The sequence below is a fragment of the Carassius carassius genome, chromosome 5, assembly GCF_963082965.1.
Source record: "Carassius carassius chromosome 5, fCarCar2.1, whole genome shotgun sequence".
Classification (NCBI taxonomy): Eukaryota; Metazoa; Chordata; class Actinopteri; order Cypriniformes; family Cyprinidae; genus Carassius; species Carassius carassius.
This window is the reverse complement of record NC_081759.1, coordinates 8119271-8142089: the sequence shown is the minus strand read 5'-3', so window position 1 is coordinate 8142089 and position 22819 is coordinate 8119271. Positions and strand designations below refer to the sequence as shown.

Here is a 22819-nt window from a genome sequence, read left to right as displayed (position 1 = left end):
AGACCGACATGAGTGGGGAACAGGTGAGATTCTCTCTTACTATATCTATAATTAACCATTAGGATGTTTTCACCAGGGATATAGTTTACCCCAAAAATGAAAATTCTGTTATGCATTTCTCACCATCATGTCATTCCAAACTCGTAAGACCTTCAATGAAAAAAGGAATGGTAGAGGAGCGCTTCCTGAAGACCTTCGTTCATCTTCGAAACACAAATTAAGATATTTGTGATGAAACAAAAAACCTCTCTGACCCTGCAAATACAGCAACATACCGTAACATATTTGTGATGAAACAAAAAACCTCTCTGACCCTGCAAATACAGCAACATACAGTAACTGAAATGTTACCAGACCAGGTAAGGACATTGTTAAAAAAGTCCATGTGACATCAATGTTTCAACCATAATTTTACGAAGCTATGAGGATACTTTTTTTTTGTGCAAACACATCCAAAATAATAACTCTATTCAACAATTCTTCTCCTCTGCATCACCCTGGCACCATTTTGGAGAGCAAAATTTCTATTGAGCCACTGATTTCAAAACTTCTGCTGTAAACTGATATACAAGAGGAGTCTTTGATACAACCTATTCCACTATCATATAGACACTGTGTATCCAGTTCACACTCATTACCCCATTTCATTTTAATTAAAAAAGGTAAAGAAAGGAAAAGTTATACTGAAAAACTGTAAAGTCTGATCTAAAGTTCTCATACTGGCAACTTTACTTTTAAAAATAAATGTTCCAAAAGGGGGATTTCAGTGATGTATAATAGAATAACCATTTTTTGGCTCCCTAAACAACATTGTATAGTGAACAATTCTTAAAATTACCTGAATGGTATAATCGTGTGTTGAATCCATCTGTTCACATTATTTCTTTATGTTTTTTTATTTATTTATTTTGTTGTTGTTGTTGTTGTTGTTTTACACTAGATTATCCATGATGCTGTAAAGAAATTCACCCAGCCAAAGAGCTGCAGTGAGCACTTTCTCCTATACGTAAATATATGTATGCATATTTTGCAATAACTGTAAACTATTTTGTTTGTATGGATATAATGAACAACTTAAAATGAAGAGAATTATTTTTTCACCATCTTATTAATAAATTACATCATTTGCAATGCTTCATGGGATTGTAGTTATTTTCCTCATTAAAGTTTATGTGATTCAGCTCTGCCCGATGGGAAAAATCAGTGGGTAATAAATAAATACTTTGGGAACCAATGCCGGTGAAAAAGTGATCACTGATGCACTCTATAAAAATATGGTACCACTTTAAAATGGGAAACACTATTCACATATTGATTAGATGCTAATTAGCATACATATTACTAGAATATGTTTATTACTTATAAATCACATATTAATGCATGTCCATTTTATAGATCCCTTACCCCAACCCAATACCAGCTACTTCAACAACTACCTTACTTACAATTTATGAGCTGCAAATAGGACTCATTATTAAGTATGTTGAGAAAGAGTCATGAATAAGTTTCTCTTTAAGTAAACTTAAGCTTCATTTTATTTTAATAATATTTTCTTATAACATTTGTAATATACTTTAAACTTGTGAAGTACACTACAAGTGCACATTCAGTACAATTAAGCACACTTGTTTTTTCATAAAGAATGCACCAAATTCCAAGTTTTATGATAGTTTTGTACAAATCTGATAAAAGACTTATTAATGAGGTTTATTAAAAGTGCTACCAAGGAAACTCACTGTTTGATATTAAGTCAAACAAAACAACCCTTTCCCTAATTTGCAAAAAGCAAACATCATCAGAAATCATATTCTATTCTTTACAAATAATATGTGCCTGAATGTTGTTTGTTATATCATTAGAGGCACTCTGCCACGGACTAATTTCTATAAACTGTTTCCATGGATGCATATGGCCAAAGCTGCATAAATATCACTGATGTGATGCAAAATGTTTGAGGAACATTATTATCATGAGCAAAATGTGATTGACAGCATCTGTAGCCCTTCAGGCCACATCAGTTCTGAGTCACATCGCCCTTCTGTTGGGTTTGTAGTAAGTAAAGAGCTGCATCTACATATCAAAGCATCTGCCAAACCCCTCAAGAGAACAGAAAAAAAGGCCTGAAATATTGACATGCATGCATAGGCTACTATAACCACAAATGGAGAAAATGTAGTTAATCATTACTGAAATCAAGAACAAACAGAGATGATGAAATAGTTCAAGGCACTTGAGAAATAAACTTAAAAAGAAAAAAGAAAAGAAAAAAAAATGCTTCATTATTATTATTAATATTGTTGTTGTTTATCATTTGACATAAATAAGCTTCCATATATGGAGTTATAAGAACCTCCAGACACAAGTAGATGTTATTATTGTTAGTATAAGGCCAGTGCCATTATTTGTGCACAGCAGCCATGGTGTCTTTCCTGAGGAAGGGTTGGTCTTTATTTTCAGACAGTGGAATGGTTTTGCAGGGTTTTACAGTGGCATTATAGTTCTGGGATTGGTGTTGACACACAATACTGATGGGTTAATAAAGATAGAGTGTTTTATGCTCATCCGAAGAACTGCTGTTCCATAACAAACCATCTGACATAAGTGAGTTTGACAGCTGCAAATGGACACAAAAGCAGTCGTGTAGGCTGTAAATTAATTTTATTTCCCTTTAAACATGAGCCTTTCTGGCAAATGTGTTTGCTGAACCAAATTACTTTCACTTTATACCAAAAAATGTACTGCAAATCATAACTGGTGTGTCTGGAAATTATCCCAGCATTCTGCTATAGAGTGCAAGCATTACTGCCCGCTTTTGAGCATCATTGGTTCAGAAGTAGTTTTACATTCATTTCCTCCACAGGGATTCCAAATATTTCTTCAATAAAGAGCTCCAATCACCAAACCATCAAGCTCCAAGAGGAATCACAGAATCACAAACTTTGATTTTAAGCAAATGAATGTTTGAAGGTCAAAAAAAAAATAATAATAAAAAAACTAAATTATATATATATATATATATATATATATATTGCATTGTGACTGATAGAGTTCATATCAGTTGTTAGGATATAAAATAAAACTGTGTTTAGGCTCTAATAATGTCACTATATCAATAATTTGAGTAAATGTTTTGTCTCAAAGTAAGTAATATCTGGTGGTGATTGTGGTAATGAATAATAATAATAGTAAAAGAAAAAAAAAACTGCTGGTAACAGTTCATATGCAAAAAGAAATGTGATATGAACAGGGATTACCAATGAAATCATGTTTGATGTCAAGTGCACACTTACAGGTAACAGCAAATAATAAACTCTCTGTATTTTGAATTAAAGGACCATATGTTAGTGTACAAAGTCTTATTTCTGTAAATAAACTTCCAGAACCTGACTTTTGCACTCAAAATACATCCATCTTTTAAAAATCGAATTCGCCAAAAGCCCAAAATAAAGCATACTCCACAAAAACTCACCTGAAGGTCATCTGAAAAACTTGTCCCAGGATCACTTGTTGAGTTTTGTTATTGTACCCACGGAGCATCTCGCTGAAGAGCGTGCCGTTGAAGCGTGAGTCTTGTTTCGAACACTTTGGCCCTTCACAGTGATCAGCCAGAAGAAGACAGGAGCGGCCGTCCGCAGCTAGCTTGTATTCCTGCACACACCTGATCACACACACACACACACACACACACACACACACACACACACACACACACACACACACACACACACACACAAATACACACGAAGATAGAAGATTGAGCAATGTTTTTGAAAGACCAAAAAAAAAAAAAAGATCTTTTTCTAACCAAGGCTGAATTTACTGGATCAAAAAAAAATACAAGAAAAATCTGTAATGATAGAAATCATTCTAATTCTTTAACAGCTCAACTCTGTGCAAAAATACAAATTAAGTAATTATTAAGGATAATTAAGAATATATTTAAATTATTGATTCATACTTAAAAAGAAAATATTTATATTTTGTGGAAAATTAACATTTTTGGAAACCATAATACATTCTTCAGAATTCTTTATTGAATAGAAAGTTAAAAAGAACAACTTTTATTTGAAATTTAGAATAGAAATTGAAATATTTAGTAATATCAATCTTTACTATCACTTTTAATCAATTTTTCAATTCTCATACAGAAATGTATTATATGAAATATAATTTCCTATTATAAATAATATTGGCATATAATTTAAACTAAAGCCGATATATAATTTTAAATATGCACATTCTGTATATATATATATATACAGTGCACAGCAGAGTTACAATGTTTCCAACAAGCCTGCTTGATCATTTACCAAAGAAAAATGCCCAAATTATTCAACAAAAAAATATTTTCTTATCAACATTTCTTTTTCTTATAACATTTTGTGTTGCAAATATGAGTACACCATCCTTAGAGTTACTTAATAAATAAATAAATAAATAATAATAATAATAAAGGTTTAAAGCTATTTTTGATCAACAGGTAATCATTTTGAACCACAACTTTTAAAGACAAGTGATTTCCTGTCAATTAAAGGCATTATATAGCCCACTGAATCATACTCAGATTTAATGCTTACAGCAGTAGAACCACTTGGGAGAGAACTGCCAGGTGACTTATTTCTTAGCATAAAAGAGGACAATGGTACAAGAGGAATACCAAATTACTGTTTTAAATGTGAAAAGATGATGATGTGATGAGTGAAATTTTGCTAGAAAAAGAGCACGAGAAGTAACATGCAAGTGTCTCAGAGCTGGCAAAAGCTATGAAAAGAGTGACACTTTATCTCACAGAGTACAAAGCAGCCTGCAGAAGTGACATGCATGCTTCTTGTCACCACTAGAATTACCTACTGTAGCCAAAGCAAAATAAACTCATTTAACCTCTTTCAAGACTCATAAAAAGAGACTTCTGGGAATCCATACTCTGGTCTCAAGAGACCATGTCAATCATTTCAGATCCAAACGCATCCAAAATGTTCTGGTGTTGCTAGAGGAGGAGTACAGTGGGAAGTGCTTGGTACCCACAGTGACGTTCAAGGTAAAATCCTTCAGTCGACATGTATTTCATGTCGTTTTTCATGTATTTCGACATGTATCTTAACACTCTTGAACAGCTGTGGGGGATTCTGTAGAGACGAGCTGAACAAAACTCCCCATTAAAGACCAGAGCATTCAAGGAGATCGTCCAAGAGTTAAACAAGACACATGTGAAAATGTGTCATGAACTTGTACAGCTCTGGAGGATATACTAAGTTCTAGAATATTATACATTTTCTAAATTAAATCTGGTGTGTACTCATTTCTGCAATCCTTCATTTAAACAAAATTGTCTAACTTACTTATCTCACAGAAAATATCGGCATATATATATATATATATATATATATATATATATATTCATAGGGGTTGTACTCATTTATGCTGTGTATATATAATAATCGTGCTCAGGCTTGGTTCAAGGCAACCGTGCTTAGTTTGAGTACACCCTATGTCCTTGCATTCACATTCATGCATGTGTGTGTTTTCTCTCACCCGCAGAACATGAGGACATTGCTGGATGTCGGGTCATCAGGAAGAGGAACCAGCTGCTGAAGACACAGCTGCTCACAGCCTCCGTTGAAGCCGTCTGTACAGTCCGTTCCCAGAGAGTAATCATAGCAGCCTGAACCGTCCTTCATGGGTCTCAGTCCTTCTGGACACTGTGAATGATTTGGGATGAGAAAGATGGACACAGAGATCATCGTCTGCGTGCTGGTCTGGACTTTCTGTTACCAGGTAACCATTAAAACTTTTGAGACCACATGTACTGTGTTCTCACTGGGAAGTTATTATGTGATGAACAAAGCGGTTTCTCAGAAAGGAAATGGTGTTAATAAGGGTTGTCAAGGCAGCGCCATAGAATTCTGGAAAAGATCCACCGCCTCAATAAGACACCCATTAAACAGACATGTCAAACTGTCTGGGCCCACATATTCTGGATTATAAGCTGGACTATTAATATATATATATATATATATATATATATATATATATATATATATATATATATAAGGTTTTTTTTTTGCTTGTGCAAAAAGTAGTACATTGTAGGTGTTTTGTCACAGTGTTGTCTTGTGGTTGCTATGGTATTCTATGCTGTCAAATTACATGACCAAGTCAAAAGTTTGATTGCCCATGTACACACCGCAGCTAAATGCAGCTGTAAGTTCACCTTTTAGTGCATGATGCTGTTCTGTTCACACACAGTCCAGGATTGACAACCGCATTCTACAACCGAACTGACTCCTGAAAATTTCAGGTAGTGACAACTGCATTTACAAAGTCTGTATGCTGTGTATACAGAACCAAACTTAAAGACTAGTTAACGACAAATTTAAACGTGTATCAGAGCCGTGTCTTTTCTGTAGTGGCAGCACAAGAAGTCACTCATTAGTGTTGCCAGATCTTCCTAAAAAATGCCCATAACAGTATCAAATCCAAATGTTTTATTATGAAATAAGGCAAATATTGTGACCTGCATCTGCCTACTTTGTTAACTCCAGAACCTGGATCACTATAGGAGCTGAGCCCAAACGACAAACCCAAAAGATGCTTAATAATAAACAGCGATAATAATAGGCGGATATAAGGGCAACCCTTTAAGAGTGATCTCTTTCCAAACATTCATATAACATAACATAACAAAACACGATAGCTCTGCTGATGGTGGTTTAGTTAAAATAGCATAACAACCCTTTGGTTGCTGTATAATTACATTGGTAAATAAGAACAAGCCTATATAAACTCAAATCCAGACATATTATCTTGGAAATAATCCACATACTTGCATCTGCCTACTTTATTATCTCCATAAACTGGATTGCTTTATGAGCCAAGCGCAAACAACAAGCCCAAAGACGCTTGATAAACATTGCTTATAATATGTGGACATGGCAACCCTTCAAGAGCGCGCTCTGTGAATTGAAGGCGTTTTTTTTAATTTTTTATTAACAAACAACATACAATAGCTCTGTCAGCAGTGGTTTAGTTAACATCACATAACAACATGAGGTTTTGGTCACTGTAATATTACACTGATCAAAAATCACAGGCAGAAGTGTGATGGCAGAATATTCCATCCACACACAAAGCAATCATTTAGAAGATTCACTACCATTTAAATTTGACTGTCATTTGTGTTTCATGACCATTGATGTGGCTCAGTTCTCTCCTGTGCAAGACTTTGGGATTGTTGATGTTGGTTTGGGATTTTTGTGCTTGAGATTAATACTAAGCTTTTACTAAAATTTCCCTGTGATTTCGATCTAATGTGGATTTCAATCCTAAAATGAAGCAGATGTATATTATTTGTAGCATTTTAGATTAAGCTGCTCACTATACCTGCTTAGCATTTCTCATGTAAACATCCTTTATTCTTATAAAAATCATATAAAACGCATGACTATCACATATAAATCTCCTGCTGTCAAAAACGTGTGTTTATTACATTCACGTTTCATGTGTAGAAATGTTTCTCTGGGTTTGTTGTGTACAAAGCAGAACATGGGAGAGTAATGGTACTGACACTCCAGTCAAGTCACGACACTTTTATTTATAGATAGCATTATATAATATAATGTTCTGAAAGAAATGGCTTTAGAGTATTAAATACGAAACAAATCATTGTGTGTTGCTTTCAAATGGAATTCCATATTAAATTTATACTGTAAAGCAGCTCTTCAGTGGGTTCATCTTTTTACTTGTGTCTGACTTTGACAGACTGAACAGAATAAATGAATGACACATTAGTATTATGTAGTTGCCACAGACCCATGGTAGTTTCGAAGGAGTGATCAAAGGAGTTTACCAGCAGTTTTTCTAGTAACTTCACTTTGGTAAGCTATTTCAAACTTCTAAAAAAACCCTTGTTTGGTGCATCAGGCCTTTAAAGACTGTAAGTTATAGATGACTGTGAATGTGTGTGGATGCACAAGCTGTCACAGGCTACACTCTATTTCTTTATAAGCAGTTTGTGTTTGATGCAAATCTTGATGTGTTTACTCTTTGCTCTGGGGCTCCCTGATCTATTATGCTGAAGAATCTTCACTGAGAGAGTGTTTTGGTGATAAAGGATGCTGATGCAGATAGATAACCAGTGAAAGAGATACTGGAATAAGTTGACAGTCAACATCAGCATTAGACAAGCTTCACATTCATTACATATGTATCACATGTCTGTCCCGCGGGAATGTGCGCAAAGATAACATATGAGGCGTCCATCTGTTAATGGTGAGATTATGCAGACGTGACACTTTGAGCTTAGCATTTATGACTGCACAGTTTTCATATGAATATGTGGATGTATGCAGCAAACACACAGATTATCTAATTAACAACTGAAATGACAATTGTAGTCTGGCAGTGTTACCATCACCATGTATTATCTTGAAATGCTACATGAGAGAATGAAAAACCTAAAGTTTAAAGTTTAAAAACCTAAAATGTAAAGACTTGGCCACCTTCACGGAGGTTTATTAATATGGTCAACATTATGTCTCAAGTACATACAGTACTGCTTTCAGCTATATGTAACTCGCCTGTGAAAACCCAGCAACAGTCGCATCATTTAATTTTGATATAAAAAGCGGCAAAGTAGTTATAGCCATAACAATTAGGAAAATAAACTTGTGTTTATAGCTGTAAATGATACAGTACATCATATCAAGGCATTCGAGATACAGTATTCAAATGTTCATTTATAACATGATAAATTCTCAAATTAAGGATTTTATTGATAATATACATTTCATTATTTTGTACAAAATAATTAAAAAAGTTAATAAACTTTAACCCTCTGGAGTCGATTCACGGTTTTGAGGCACTTTCTCCTGATAACCCCGAAAATAACTTTTTTTTGATCGTACAGATAAGAGTAATCCATCAATCGAATCTGTAAAGGGTCTACTTTTTTTAACAAGTGCTACCAAAAACAAATATTCTGTGATAAAATAATCCATATAAAAACGACGCGATCTCCAGTCTTTCACGTCTCTCTGAACGCTGAACATGTTATTCAGATTCTAATGTTTCACTGACGCGCAGCTTGAATACGCCCACACAACAGAAGACAAAGCAGCGAGACTGTTCATCATGTTATTTTATTTTACTGTTTGCTTCGCGATGAGAGGAATAAGACATAATTCACCCCAAGAAGATGTGATAAAGATTACCTCAGGATTTGAGATTTAGATTTCCTCAGAAAAAAAGAATGAAGCGCTTTATTCAGCAGAGATCATAAACATGAGTGTCTTTTTATTTATTTATATACTTGTATTAGGTTTCACATAATGTGTAAACATTTTACTAGTTAGACTTTTTCCAAACTATAATTCCTGACTAAATGTATAATCAAGTGAAACATTTTGAAGTTTTAATAACAATATGCACTATACCATACAAAAGCTTGATGTAAATAATATAAATGTAACAAATAAATGTAACTGTAAGAAATGTAAAAAACAATGCAGTTCTTTCAATTTATATATATATATATATAAAAAAAACCCTGAAAAGATATTCTCAGCTCTTTATGAACAACACAGACGCCATCAGCAGATAATAGACAGAACTACTATAAATATATAGTAGGTGGCTTATATGATTAATAGCTCTTTTAACATCAAGCAAGTCCCGCACTTTATATTTATAAATAAATGAAGCCATAACATTAGACAGGTTGTTTTTTTTGCTTCTGAAGTACATACAGAACTTTTTTGATTATTTATATTGTAAATCATTTTTTTATGTATTAATCAAACAATAAAATAAATATGGGAATCACTCACTGCTCTTGACTGAACAATGTTTGTAGCTTTAAAAATTACGCTTGGTAGGGCTGGGAATCGGTTAAAAAAAGAATCGATTCCGAGGCGTTGAGAATCGAGAGTCGATTCCAAAGGTTGGCATCGATTCCATCAAGGGGAATCGACTCCTCATTCAGTCTTTTTCAGTTCAACAAAGCTTGTCTATGGGAGTCTCTCAAACGGAAGGCTTCATCCGACAAAGGCTGCACACATTTAAATTCACGAAAATAAACGGAAAGAAAACGAGTCCGTACTGATCATTTGAATTTTAGGATGTAGCCTTTCGTTTCAGAAGCACAATTCACCTAAGCCATAATTACAACAGTTGTGAGATAAAAGATTTTTTTCAATTTTATATATATATATATAAACAATTCAGAGATTATTTTATGGTGGAACTGGCTTGTCCACAATTTTGAGCGCTACATGACAGAATAGATCATGACGTCACTGAGGGTCTTGATCTTATTACCATTTAAAATATTTTTTTTTTAACATTTCTATCAGCCAATGATAATTATAAATAATACGTCACGAGCATAGATCAGTGGACGAGAGCGCATCTGATTGACAGAGCTCTATCAGTTATTAATGTTCTGGTTATTTTGTTTCAATGTAGCCTACGGTTTGTTAATATTGTGCAAAGAATACAAAGTAAACTTCATCATTCAACTGAACTGGGCACATTTATTTTAGACATTTCATGTCTTATTTAATTCATGCAGAGCTGGGCTATGATTAATTTCACGGGCAAAGCTGAAAAAACTAAAATGTTCGTATCGTCATTTTATTTTTTTCAGCTTCATATTATAGGAAGGATACATTATACGACCTATCCTGCAGTCATCATGGTGAGATTAGGTTCCTTTTTATCTAAAAAAAAATAAAATAAAAAAATTGGAAAAGAATCGAAAACAACAGTGAGGAATCGATTCTTGGAATCGATTCCATTTGATTCCAGGACAGGAACAGCCCTATTAGAAATACTCCAACCATAACACTCAAAAATACTTTTAATATTAAAATGTTAATTTGTAAAAAACACAATCTATGAAGACTTGAATGTTACTGATAAAGCTATACAAGCTATACAATTCAATTCAGTGAATTATTGTGGTCCCCCCATTTGTTTTACTGCTTTTTGAACATGTGTATTATAATAAATAGACTTTTTATATATTTTCTATATCTATTTATATATTTTCTCATAAATGTGTCATACATCACTGAAAATGGGAGAATCTTAGCCACAGTTATATTTTCACAGAATGTTCTTTACACTATGTAGGATTTTACAGTTCATACTTAATCGCAGGGTAAATCATTCTTTGCACACTGCTGAAGTGCAATGGCTGCTAACTAATACAGCAGTTGTAAATGGAGATAATGAACTAATGAAGTACGTACAGTGTTTGACATTGCATTCTATATATGTATATGTGTATATACTGTTCTGGATATATAGAAAACAAAACAAAATGAAAATTAAGAAAAATAAATATATAAAGAAGCAATTAAATAAGAACGTTCACTTGCCCACAGACACATATGGTTTCACAGAGCAACAAAAACGAGAGTCTGCTGGAAACACACTGAAAGAAACACTATATTATTCTAATCGATGAGTCATTCACAGAATGCCATCAATACAGTGATTAAGAGAACCCATAAAAAAGTGTAAAGAATAACAGCACATTCCTAATGTGCAATATACAACGTTTAATGGTCTCCTGTAAAAGACAAGCGGATGTGATCTCCATCAGAACAGACAACAGAGATGAGAGAAATGAGGGAGCGCAGAAACCTCCGTGGCTCAATCTGCCACCTCTGTGTTTACTCTCATTAGTCAATCTAATCACCTCCAGGTTTTTAATCAGACACTGTGCAATTAAGCAGCTGCCTTCAGCTTAATGAATGCGTGTCCCTCATCATTAAGCGTCAGAATTACATGCGTGACCTAATAAAGCTGTTTTAGAGTGACGTTTGACCTGTGGGTCAATGGCAGCTGGAGCTTTTTAAGAGTTGCACAAACATCAAATGATGCAAAATGTGTCCGTTTCATAATTTAGTGCATGCACTGCTGCTCCTTAATGCAGCTTCAAACTACTAAATGGTGACTTGATATAAAAGTAAAGAAGAATCCTCTTCAATGCCAATCAAAAGACTAGAAGCTCAATTGACACGTTTCTGAAAATGTTAAAGGTAAATTAATTTGAAAACCTCACAACGAGACAGCAAAATATTGCGGGAAGGAAAATGACTCTAAAGGCTGTTTTGTTATTTCATCCCACTGGCTTCTCGTCTCAGATAGGAGATGATATCTGCTGTGCATAATATTGTGGTTCTTGCATTCATTAAACTATTAAAGGAGCAGAAATTGAAAAGGCAGCCTTTTGTGGAATATCTCATATTGTGCACAGCTCTTCCGATTGTGAACGCTGCTGTGTGTTTAGACTTCCTTTCAGTGGTTCTATAAGCAGCTGACATGCCAGTTTCTTTGTTCCAGGCATTCAGATCTCAACTTTACCTTATCAGATGGTGCCAAAACAGGAAAATAGAACAAACTTTTGATCTAGTTCAGGATTGCTGCCAATCAAGAGTGAAGTACAAGGGTCTGTCTTTGATTAAGTCTACTTTAAGAGCACTGAGATAAATGAATTAGGGCTGGATGATTAATCGAAAAGTAATCGAAACTGAAATTCAGAACCTATAACCGACTTAATTTTCCCATGTCGGTTATTTGTTTTTTTTAATCCTGTGAATACTTCCCCCTTAAAAGCATACTAGCGCTTGTGTAGCCACATGACTCTGCTCTCCAGTCAGTTGCATAAAAGCAAAAGGTGAACGTCGGTTCAACACATACTGATGACGCGTGAGCGGTGAGCCTTGCGTCTTCACTAAACTTTGTCAGTTGTATTTGTTTTATGGTTTGGACATTCAAGCAATTAGACGGGCCCTGCTAACCCCAGCTACGGCCCTGCTTACAGTACAAACCTTGTCAGTGAACTATGAGGGCAAAAAAACAAAACAGAAACCAAATAATCGTTCATTAATCGCAGAGGTGGAAAGAGTACAAAAATATTCTACTCAAGTAAAAGTACCATTACATTAATGAAATTTTACTTAAGTACAAGTAAAAGTACCAGTCTAAAAATCTACTCAAGTAAAAGTAAAAAGTAGCTCATTTAAACTTTACTCAGAGTAAAAATTACTAAGTTACATTTTAACAGTGGGAGGGAGTCAAAATGGGACAGGCCAAGGGTGTCAAACTCAGTTCCTGGAGGGCCACAGTCCTGCACAGTTTAGATATAACCCTAATTAAACACACCTGATCCAGCTCATCTAATCATTTAGGTTTATTTGAAAACTACATGATATGTGTGCTGGAGCAGGGTTAGAACTAAACTTTGCAGGGCTATGGCCATCCAGGAACTGAGTTTGACACCCCTGGGATAGGTCTATTAATCTCAAACTAGTTGTTTTTAATTAAAGGAATCAGTTATTAAGAATAATAAAACATTTGGGCTGTTACCAGGCAAATCAGTATCAACAAACTCATCTTTTAATGCAGAGGAAATGCAGAAGATTAATTGGAAGTGGCATTTAGATGTATTACACTGTTTAGTGCAGGACAAGAATGCATTTAACCTGCAGTTACAAATGCATGAATAATGTTTTGATATACAAGACATAAAATGTTGAATACTCATTTGAAATGATAAGAAATTAATTATTTAAAAAAAAATCAAAAGATACTTTAAATGTGAAATTAAAATGGCCAGTATGTGTCAGCAAGTCACTGTTAATAAGTGAGTCATTGCGATTGAACCGAATCATTTAAACGGTTGATTCATTCAGGAACGAAACACTGTCACGTTGCTCAGAGACGCAAAACTGTGCTTTGGTGGCTGTGTTTGGAATTATTTTCTGTTGTAGAAATAGAGCTAAAAAAAGGCAATATGGTGTCTAAAACGCAAGTCTCTTAATTAACATGTTTACTGAATAGGGTGACCACCTGCTAATAAGCCCAAGTGGGGACAAGGGGTACGTTTCTGAGGGACAATGTGGGACACCCCATGGGCAGACTCACTGATAGTGGTTTACCCATTTCTAGCACATACCACCTTACATGGTATATTAATAATGCCCTATTCCCCTAAACATGTGTAATTGCTGATGTATGCTCATGACAGAATTGACAGATGCACTTCCACTTACGATTTACTTTAGCTATTTTATTAATTTTTCATTACAATTTATTCACTTTAAATAAATTATAATATAAAATTATAGGATTAAAATGAAAAGTAAAAAAAAAAGTCTGACATCACAACTCAAGGGAAGGGAATTCACTCATTCACTAATCCCTATATAGTGTATGGCAGTTGAGTTCACTATATCAGGAAGGAGTGAATAAATAAATAAGTGAACGGATTCGGACAGTGACGTAGCCTACACTGCGCGTGAGACTTGGAGCTGTTGCAAAAACATTGCCATGTGTACTTTTATATTACATCTACCTAATTTTAGAAAATAATACTCATAGCAATAATACTCAAAATTACTTTATATTGCAGTTATACATACCTCCCGCATCAGCTTTGTGGTTTCATCGATAGTATATAGTAATAATATATATATATATATATATATATATATATATATATATTGTAATGCTTTATGTTCATAATCATTAATTGCTATTAAAATAACGTACTGAGAACAAAAATAAACACACATAAACGTTCATAATTATGTATTTATTACTTTTAGTATCTTGACACTTGCTCAAGCAGCGTTTTGAGCTCAGATAAGATGGTTGTTGAGCGTCCACAGGCGACTGTTAATTTTACATCGGAATACACTACCTGTTATTAACGGAAAAATGTCAATTATCCACCAAATTATCATTTTTGTAAGTTAACAACGATGCCACCTCAGTAAATTAGTCAAATAGTAAACGGAGTTATTGCCTACATAACATATTTTAATATAAATAATGTAGGAAAAACGTTAAAACAGAAATAATAAAGATGTAAACTTCATCTCTCATTCAAACTCGCTCGCTCCCGCTCTCGCAGTAGCATGCTGAAGTGTCAAGTAATGTTCGTTTGGCTGCCTGGGGCTCGAGGATATAGAGCCATCAACTTTTTTTGAGCAAGCATTGATTTTGCGTGACACAGTCTCAATTTGCGGGACGCATGAATTGGGCTTCAAACGCTGTGCGCGCACGCGCTACGCGGGACGGGTGGTCACCCTATTACTGAACTGTTATATATATGTATGTATATATTCATGATGATTTTTGGAGGAAAAGATGGCATTTTTTGTGTGATTTTGATTTAATATATGAAATTATATAAATATGTGAATTTTCTGCCCCTATATCTTCAATTTTGTGATCATTCTAAATGCATTTTAGGAGACTGAATCACAGAGTGAAAGAACGCACTATAAATGCGCGCGCACATCATTAAAACAAAAATAGCACACTCCTCACTACTGTCTTTTTGGCTAATTTGTGCAAAACCTCTTGCTAAAATGTCAAAGCTTCATTTTAACCACCAATGCAACGATGCAATTATTTAGCTTACCTTTTCTTGCGAAGGGTTGATGTCTTGTCGAGATTTTATAAGCTGCTAGTTTGGTCTTCCTAGGCAAGTACAGCTTACACTGCATAATAGAGCATACATATGGCCAGGGGTTCACTTCATTTCCTTCGAGTTCAACTTCAGAATATGACGGGGTTTCGTTTTCAGCGGTGTCTGCACCACTAACGCCTGTTTTGTCCGTCTGCATCTTTCTTGTGATTTTAGCGCCAGTTTGCCCTCCTGCCCATTATTTACTGCCGTAGTTTCCAGGGAGCGATTTATTTTATTTTATTTTTTTTTTTACTCAGTAATTAATGTGTTTTAAAATGTAGCGAAGTACAATACTTCAAACAAAATATACTTAAGTAAAAGTTAAATTACAGATTTTAAAAAGTACTTTAAAAAGTATTAGTACACAAAAAAGCTACTCAATTACAGTAACGCGAGTAAATGTAATTCGTTACTTTCCACCTCTGATTAATCGTAATCGAGGTAAATTGTTCCATTAATCGAGGTTTTGATTTTAGGCCATAATCCTCCAGCCCTAAAATGAAACATTTTATTTTGTGTTCCAAGGCATTAAATGCGCTGAAAGCAAAACAATTGGTAGTCATTTTTTCCAAAACAATCAAATATGTAGGTGGATTTTGATGTGAGAGATACCACCACGGTTCATTCATTTTTTTTTTTCTGCCATTCTTTAGCTAGCATTACAATAGACTATATGAACCCGCTATCAAGCATGACAAGATGCAAAAGTGATAAACGTCATAAAGGATGTGCCAACTACGACAGTTTTTCTTTTTCCTGTAGATAGTTGATTTATCTTGATCAGCATCAGTTGCATCACCTAAACCATGTATTATGTTGCCTTCCTCATAAAGTTTCTGGCCAAGTGGCGAGCCACTCCAATGAAGGACGAAAACATGTTTTACTCTCATTTGGCACTTGGCAAGCAAACCTTTTTTTAAGATCTACAAAGATTCTGTAGAAAAATCACAGCCTGCAGACCTGTCCCTGTAAAAAAGTCCTTCAGAATAATGATTTCACATGTGTGCTGCTCTTTCTCGTCTCATTATTATCTGCTCTCATTCAGCATATATCCTTTCTTCTAGCTTTTCATCTGGTTTCACTCTTCATCTCCCATTTCCTCCACGTCCACTCCTTCTGCTCTGTTCATAATTTGGCTGTCTCTCCGTGTCGTCCATCACGTCACCTCATCATTCTCCAGCGTTCTCGTTTTTTTCCGTCCTTCAAACGTTTGGAAGCATCTTCTTTCTCTATGCTAATGGCACAGGAGGGAGCCATCACCACAGTAAAATGGTTTGGACACACCTGGCTTGAACTCCAGGGAGGATATTCAAATGATGGACACACAAGCTGTTTCATTTGCAGTAGAGATAAAGATAGATCAAAGAATACATACCTTCAAAAACTAAACAACCAACATATGGAAGAAAAAGTCCCCCTGCGTGTGAATAAATGTGCTGTTTTAATGGTTTACAGAGGGATTTTATGAAAACCATATGTTTTATATATATGGAAAAAAGCATAAAAATCCTGAAGGGCCAAACAACAACATATTTCACCTTAGGCTGAATGAAAATGTAGCATTCATTTACAAGTATTTTCCTGTCTACACACTGTAATAAACAATCTGTAGAAACATTTTTAATGGCAAAACAAAATTTAATAAAAAAATAAAGAATTACCATTACCTTTTCTGTTAAGTTTACAAACATTTCCTTCAACCCTAAAACACAACACAATGCAATGCATAATTTAAAATATGCTGAAAATGTAACTTTAATCTCAGAAATAAGAAGAAAGAAACAATTAATGAATTGGAAGGGGGAAAATGCTGGCAATTGGAGAGTGGGCACTTTCCTAGTAGAACATTTTAATAAGATCACCCACTGGCAACAACTCGGCCTTCAAAACTCAGCATGGAATAAACTCGGACAATCTTATTAGTTGTTCTTCATGTATATTTCATTCCGAGAGGTCCTTGCTGAAAACTTTCCTTCCAAAATAAATAATGCATTTCGCCATTCAAATTATGTTGTCTGAGCAGTTTGCACTTGTTGAAAAATGTCGAAAAATATGCCAGCAGCTACACAGAAAGTTTAATAAAGCTTCCCCAAACAAACTGCATGTGAATGCTAGCCGTTGTTATAGAGTCAGCTCTCATCTGTGTCTGACCGCCCACTCCAGGAGAAATGCTGAAGTGGATTATCAAACATGAGGTGAGGAGCATGAATCATCATCATTTACCACCCGCTTTGCTCCAGAGGAAGGATCTGAACAGCTTTTATGCATATTGCATTTCTATATTAATATATGATGTATTTAAACCCTTGTTTTGACATGCCATCATAACTTCTTACTACAATCCGACAATTGGTTCAAAATACAATTGCTCACTTGCTCAATGTCAGGCCACTGTTCTTTGTATGTCTTTCAGATTTGGTCTTTGAGCAATGTAATTATCTAAATAATGTACTTTAAAAACCACCACTGATATGGGTTCAATACAACATGAGGGTGAGTAAATGATGCCAATCATCCAAGATGCAGATGAGTTTGCTTCTTCCCAGAAACAGATGTGAAGAAATGTAGCATTCAATCATTTGCCCACCAATGGATCATCTACAGTGAATTGGTTGCCGTCAGAATGAGAGTCCAAAACAGCTGATAAAACATCACAATAATCCACAAGTAATCCAGACCCTCAAGTCCATCTATTAACATCCTAAGAAGAGAAAGCTGTGTGTTTGTAAGAAACAAATCCATCAGGACATTTTTAACTTAAAAATGGTTGTTTCTGGCCAAAATGCAAGCCCATAAACCATAATAACACCCCCTTTTTATGAGTATAACATTTAGCCATTCGGATACATCTACAGTACTTGTTTCTTCTAATTACTACAGTATATAGCACATTTAAGAATTATCATTATGAGGTTCTACTTACATTCACTGGAAATGTGTGTGTTAAATTACCTAAAGCCAATATGTGTCTTTATCTAGCTAGTAGTGATTTTAACATTATGATAAATAACTTTAAAGCAATTTATGTAAAGATGCAGACGCAAACACATTGATTTGCGATTGTTAAATAAAACTGCATTCACATTTAATAAGCGTCTTTAAGTATATGACTCCAAACTTGACACTCGGGTAAAGCTGTACAATTTCCTTGTAACTGGTGGCTGAAGTGGATTCATTTCTGGATCTCTTGACTTGGGCAGAAGTCATGATACCACTCCTGATGGAGTCTCCCTGTGTTTCATCCTCTTCAGCATTGGTGACATGAGGAAGTTTAAAGAGCTTTTCCTTCCTCTGCCATTTCTCCACACTCTCAGTAATAGAGGTGAAGTGAACACTTAAAAAGGATTAGGCAGCGATCGCTGCAAATGCCCTAAAAGTGCTTCGCTGATTGTTTTAAGACATGCAGTGTTTTTATAAGACAGACCCCATTCAGTTCTTGGCAAGATTACAAATGATGTCAGTGCCTTTACAAATGCTCTTGTCATGCCACAACTCTTTAATGGCCACCCAAATTCAAAATCCATCACAGATGATGGTAAAAAAATAAAATAAACAAAAGCAGCGTCCTTTCCCAGACAAAACAACTATAGAAACATTTAAATTCTGAACTTTCTACTCTCATCTGTGCTTTTATGGAATTGCATCATGCTAATTTGCCCTGTTTAATAAATTTGGCCCTTAGTCTTAGACTAAATGCTAAATAAAACAGCATCTGCTCAGCTTACAGCCCTCCTTTACATTGCTTATGTGTACTTTACAGAAACACAGATAGAAAAAGGGGGTAATATTTGTTATTCATTTGTTTTAAATAATAAAAGGTTTGCTAAAAGCCAACAATGAATGATAGAAATAGAATGGCAAACTTTCAAGGAATTATTCTCCAGTCTATTTGATAAGAGCACATTTATACACATGATCTGAATTTAATAATATTAGTAGGATGTGGGGTCTTTTTGGGTCTCTATGCGATCTAATCACTAGAAGTCACAGGAAGCAGAAAATATCGGCTGACCATGTCTGAGCTGATCACCAAAAACACAATACCAAGTGGAAACAAGAGCATCAGAAAGTCCACTTATAGTACTCTCTTTCAGTCCAAGTCCTGAATACACAATTACAGCTCCAACATCTGTAACAGTAACGTACCTTCTCCATCATAAACTGACTCCCTCTTCCATCTGCTAGTTTCATTTCCTAATGGACATAGTGCAAATTGTTCAGGAAGAAGCAAACCAAGATCACAAACATTGGTGCCCCTCAATACTGTGTTCTGTCCCTAACTCTGTACCTCACTATTTATGTTTACATGCACTAATTTCTTAAATTATCAATTCAATCTGATTTCAGATTTAGAATGTTCTGTTTATATGAACCCTAAATATTGCACTGTTTACATGTGCATATGTATTCTAAACAAAACTTGAGAAGACAGTCAAATTCACAGAAAAATGTAAAGGTAGCTACTGTAGACTAATGACTGTAAACCACCAATGGCGATGCTATGGATGGACCACTAATATAGATGACTGGCTGGTGTTCTGTCAAGAAGTTGTTGAGGATAGACTGTAGAAGAGCCAACATCACCCCTCCTTCTGTAAAGAAATCATTCAAGAACATAATAACGTCACACAAGAGTAAAAAATGTTCCATCATCCTGCTTTACTTTTATAGGTCCATCATGGAGAGCCTCATTCATCCCAGTCTAGTTTCCTTCTGCCTCCTGCTCCAGGACCAGCATAGAGCAGGTGAGCTGCTCTGCTGGAAAGATCAGCAGCTCTCACCTACCATCACCCTGAGTTGCTCAAACAGGCCATACCGAATCACCTTGGTCTTGTCACATCCTTGCCATTATCTTTTCACCTGACTCTCCAACTGTACATGATGGAAGTCTATATGAACAAGGACCTCCTGTCACCAGGAAAGCTTCCTTCCTGAAGCCCTGTATGTCAGGTTATTTCAGGTCAGGGCGAACTGAGATGAGGCACATGGTTTCAGCGACTGTCTAGCCATGGAATTACATCTTATTGTAGATTACCTGTAATTTTTGTCAGAATCACCTGAATGTTTTTGAATGCATATACATGTGCATTTCTGAATGAAGTTCAGATGTTCTGGACACCATTTACAAATTGTTATTATTATTTTTATTTTTTATACACACGTGGTCAGATTGACCAAGACTCATCTTAATAACAGGTGTAAAAACTAAGCAGGGCTTTAGGCGCATTGCCCCATATGTGAAAAATAACTTTAGCAAAGAATACTTATTAGTGAAATAATACACTTTAAAAGCATATACTTGAAGAAAGAAATGAGTCCCTTTAAGGCCCTGGTTACAGTAGTACATTTTCATTTTAAAAAGCATAACTTTTGCTATGGTTACGCCTGTTGTTTACACTACTCCTGTGTTTTGGAAGTCGAAAACAAAGACATGGCTTTAGTTTGAAAGCTCAGAGGTTGCATTTCAATGTAAACGGAGCAAAACCGGGACTTTTGAAAATGATGGCGTGGCTGCCGACATTCGCTCTGCGTATCCTTGATGACCGTGTAAACAATAACATTATGCTTATTATTGTACCCATAGATATGTATATGCAGTTTATCCATTTGACCACTCCAAGCACGTAGATGCATCAACAACTAAATAATAGTTCATATACAGTACGTATACAAATCTATGGTTGTACCTGCATAAATGGTCATGTGACATGCATTTTCAGTTATGTTGTGTGGATGGAGATTGTTTTTGAAACGCAATGAGAATTCCAGTGTAGATGAACATCGTTTTTATTTTAAAATGCCATTTTAAAACAGAGTTAATAAATTGAGTTTTACGGTTTTCGAATCCATTCAGCCGATCTCGATAGCACTTTTAGCATAGCTTAGCATACATCATTGAATCCTATTAGACCAGTAGCTTCACATTTAAAAATGACCAAAGAGTTTCAATATTTTTCCTATCGAAACGCCTGAATTGAAGTATAGTTCCTGTTCATATTGGCCTAGAAAATCGCAACTTTTCATTCTCCACTGGTCTGAGCACACAATATAAATACAGACAAGTGGAGTTTTAAATAGGAAAAATATCAAAACTCTTTGGTCATTTTTGAACACGATGCTACTTGTCTAATAGGATTCAATTATGTATGCTTAGCTTTGCTAAAAATGCTATCGCCAGACCCGGAGATTGGCTGAATGGATTGAAAAACGGTAAAACTCAATTTATTAACTCTGTTTTAAAATGGCGTTTTAAAATAAACACTGGCGTTCTCACTGCGTTTCAGAAACGATCTCCATCTACACAACCAAACTGAAAACGCATGTCACATGACCATTTATGCAGGTACAACCATAGATTTGTATATGTACTGTATATGAACTATTATTTACTTGTTGATGCATCTACGTGCTTGGAGTGGTCAAATGGGTAAACTGCATATATGTATCTATAGGTACAACAATAAGCATAAGGTTATTGTTTATGATGTATGCTAAGCTTTGCTAAAAATGCTATCGCCAGACCCGTAGATCGGCTGAATGGATTCAAAAATGGTAAAACTCAATTTATTAACTCTGGGGGAGTTGGAGAATTAGCCTATTTCCCCCCAAAAAGAGGAGTGTTCCTTTAACACGCATTCACAACAGCTGACACATGGAACTGGGATTTGGAACAACAAGAGGATGAGTAAAGGCCATTGCACACTGAGTCCGAAATTTCCACGCATTGAAAAATTATTACACACCAACGCTGTCACTCACGTTTACACACTGCATCCGAAACTACTGGTCAACATAAACAAATTCAAATCGGGTTTGTTTTTCTGAGTTTTTGCATTTTGAGATGTCTTTTGACAATTCAGAGCCACCGTACAAGCGAATGCCAAAATCCTGAATGCCGATTGTAAAGTTCATCCACTTCGTCTCACAGTACAAAGCACTGTAAAGATCCTTGCACATTGAGTTCATAGAAATTGGTGGTATTCTTTTTAATAATTGTCTCTACTATTGCTAGCAAACTGAGCTTCTGACATACCTGAAGTAAACTTTGAATCTCCCGTGATATTCCCGCTGCTCCTTAATAAGGAGGGGGAACTCTCCTTCCTCTCTATATATCCGGATTGAATGGACCCCATGTTTCCTTTCTTTTTCTATTTTTTAAGATGCAAGAGGACAACAAAATCATCCTCACAGCTTGAAGACTTTCGTGCATGACAAAATTTTGGATAACGAATACATACACGAGATCAATTAATGACAGAATTTTCATTTTTGGGTGATCTATCCCTTTAAGTAGGCTACATATGTGTCCTTTTATTTCATCAACAGTACACTATC

The 22819-nt window shown here is 35.2% G+C and overlaps 1 protein-coding gene across 1 annotated transcript in view; it reads right to left on the bottom strand.

Annotated features, from left to right (window-relative positions):
* The window catches only part of LOC132140726 (astrotactin-2-like), a 534505-nt gene that overhangs the window by 148778 nt on the left and 362908 nt on the right, over positions 1 to 22819 (bottom strand). The window contains exons 12-13 of the mRNA XM_059549640.1: positions 5533 to 5699; positions 3470 to 3658 (exon numbers count right to left, since the gene is read on the bottom strand). Of these exons, the coding sequence (XP_059405623.1) occupies positions 3470 to 3658; positions 5533 to 5699 (356 nt within the window). The remainder of the gene's footprint in view (positions 1 to 3469; positions 3659 to 5532; positions 5700 to 22819) is intronic.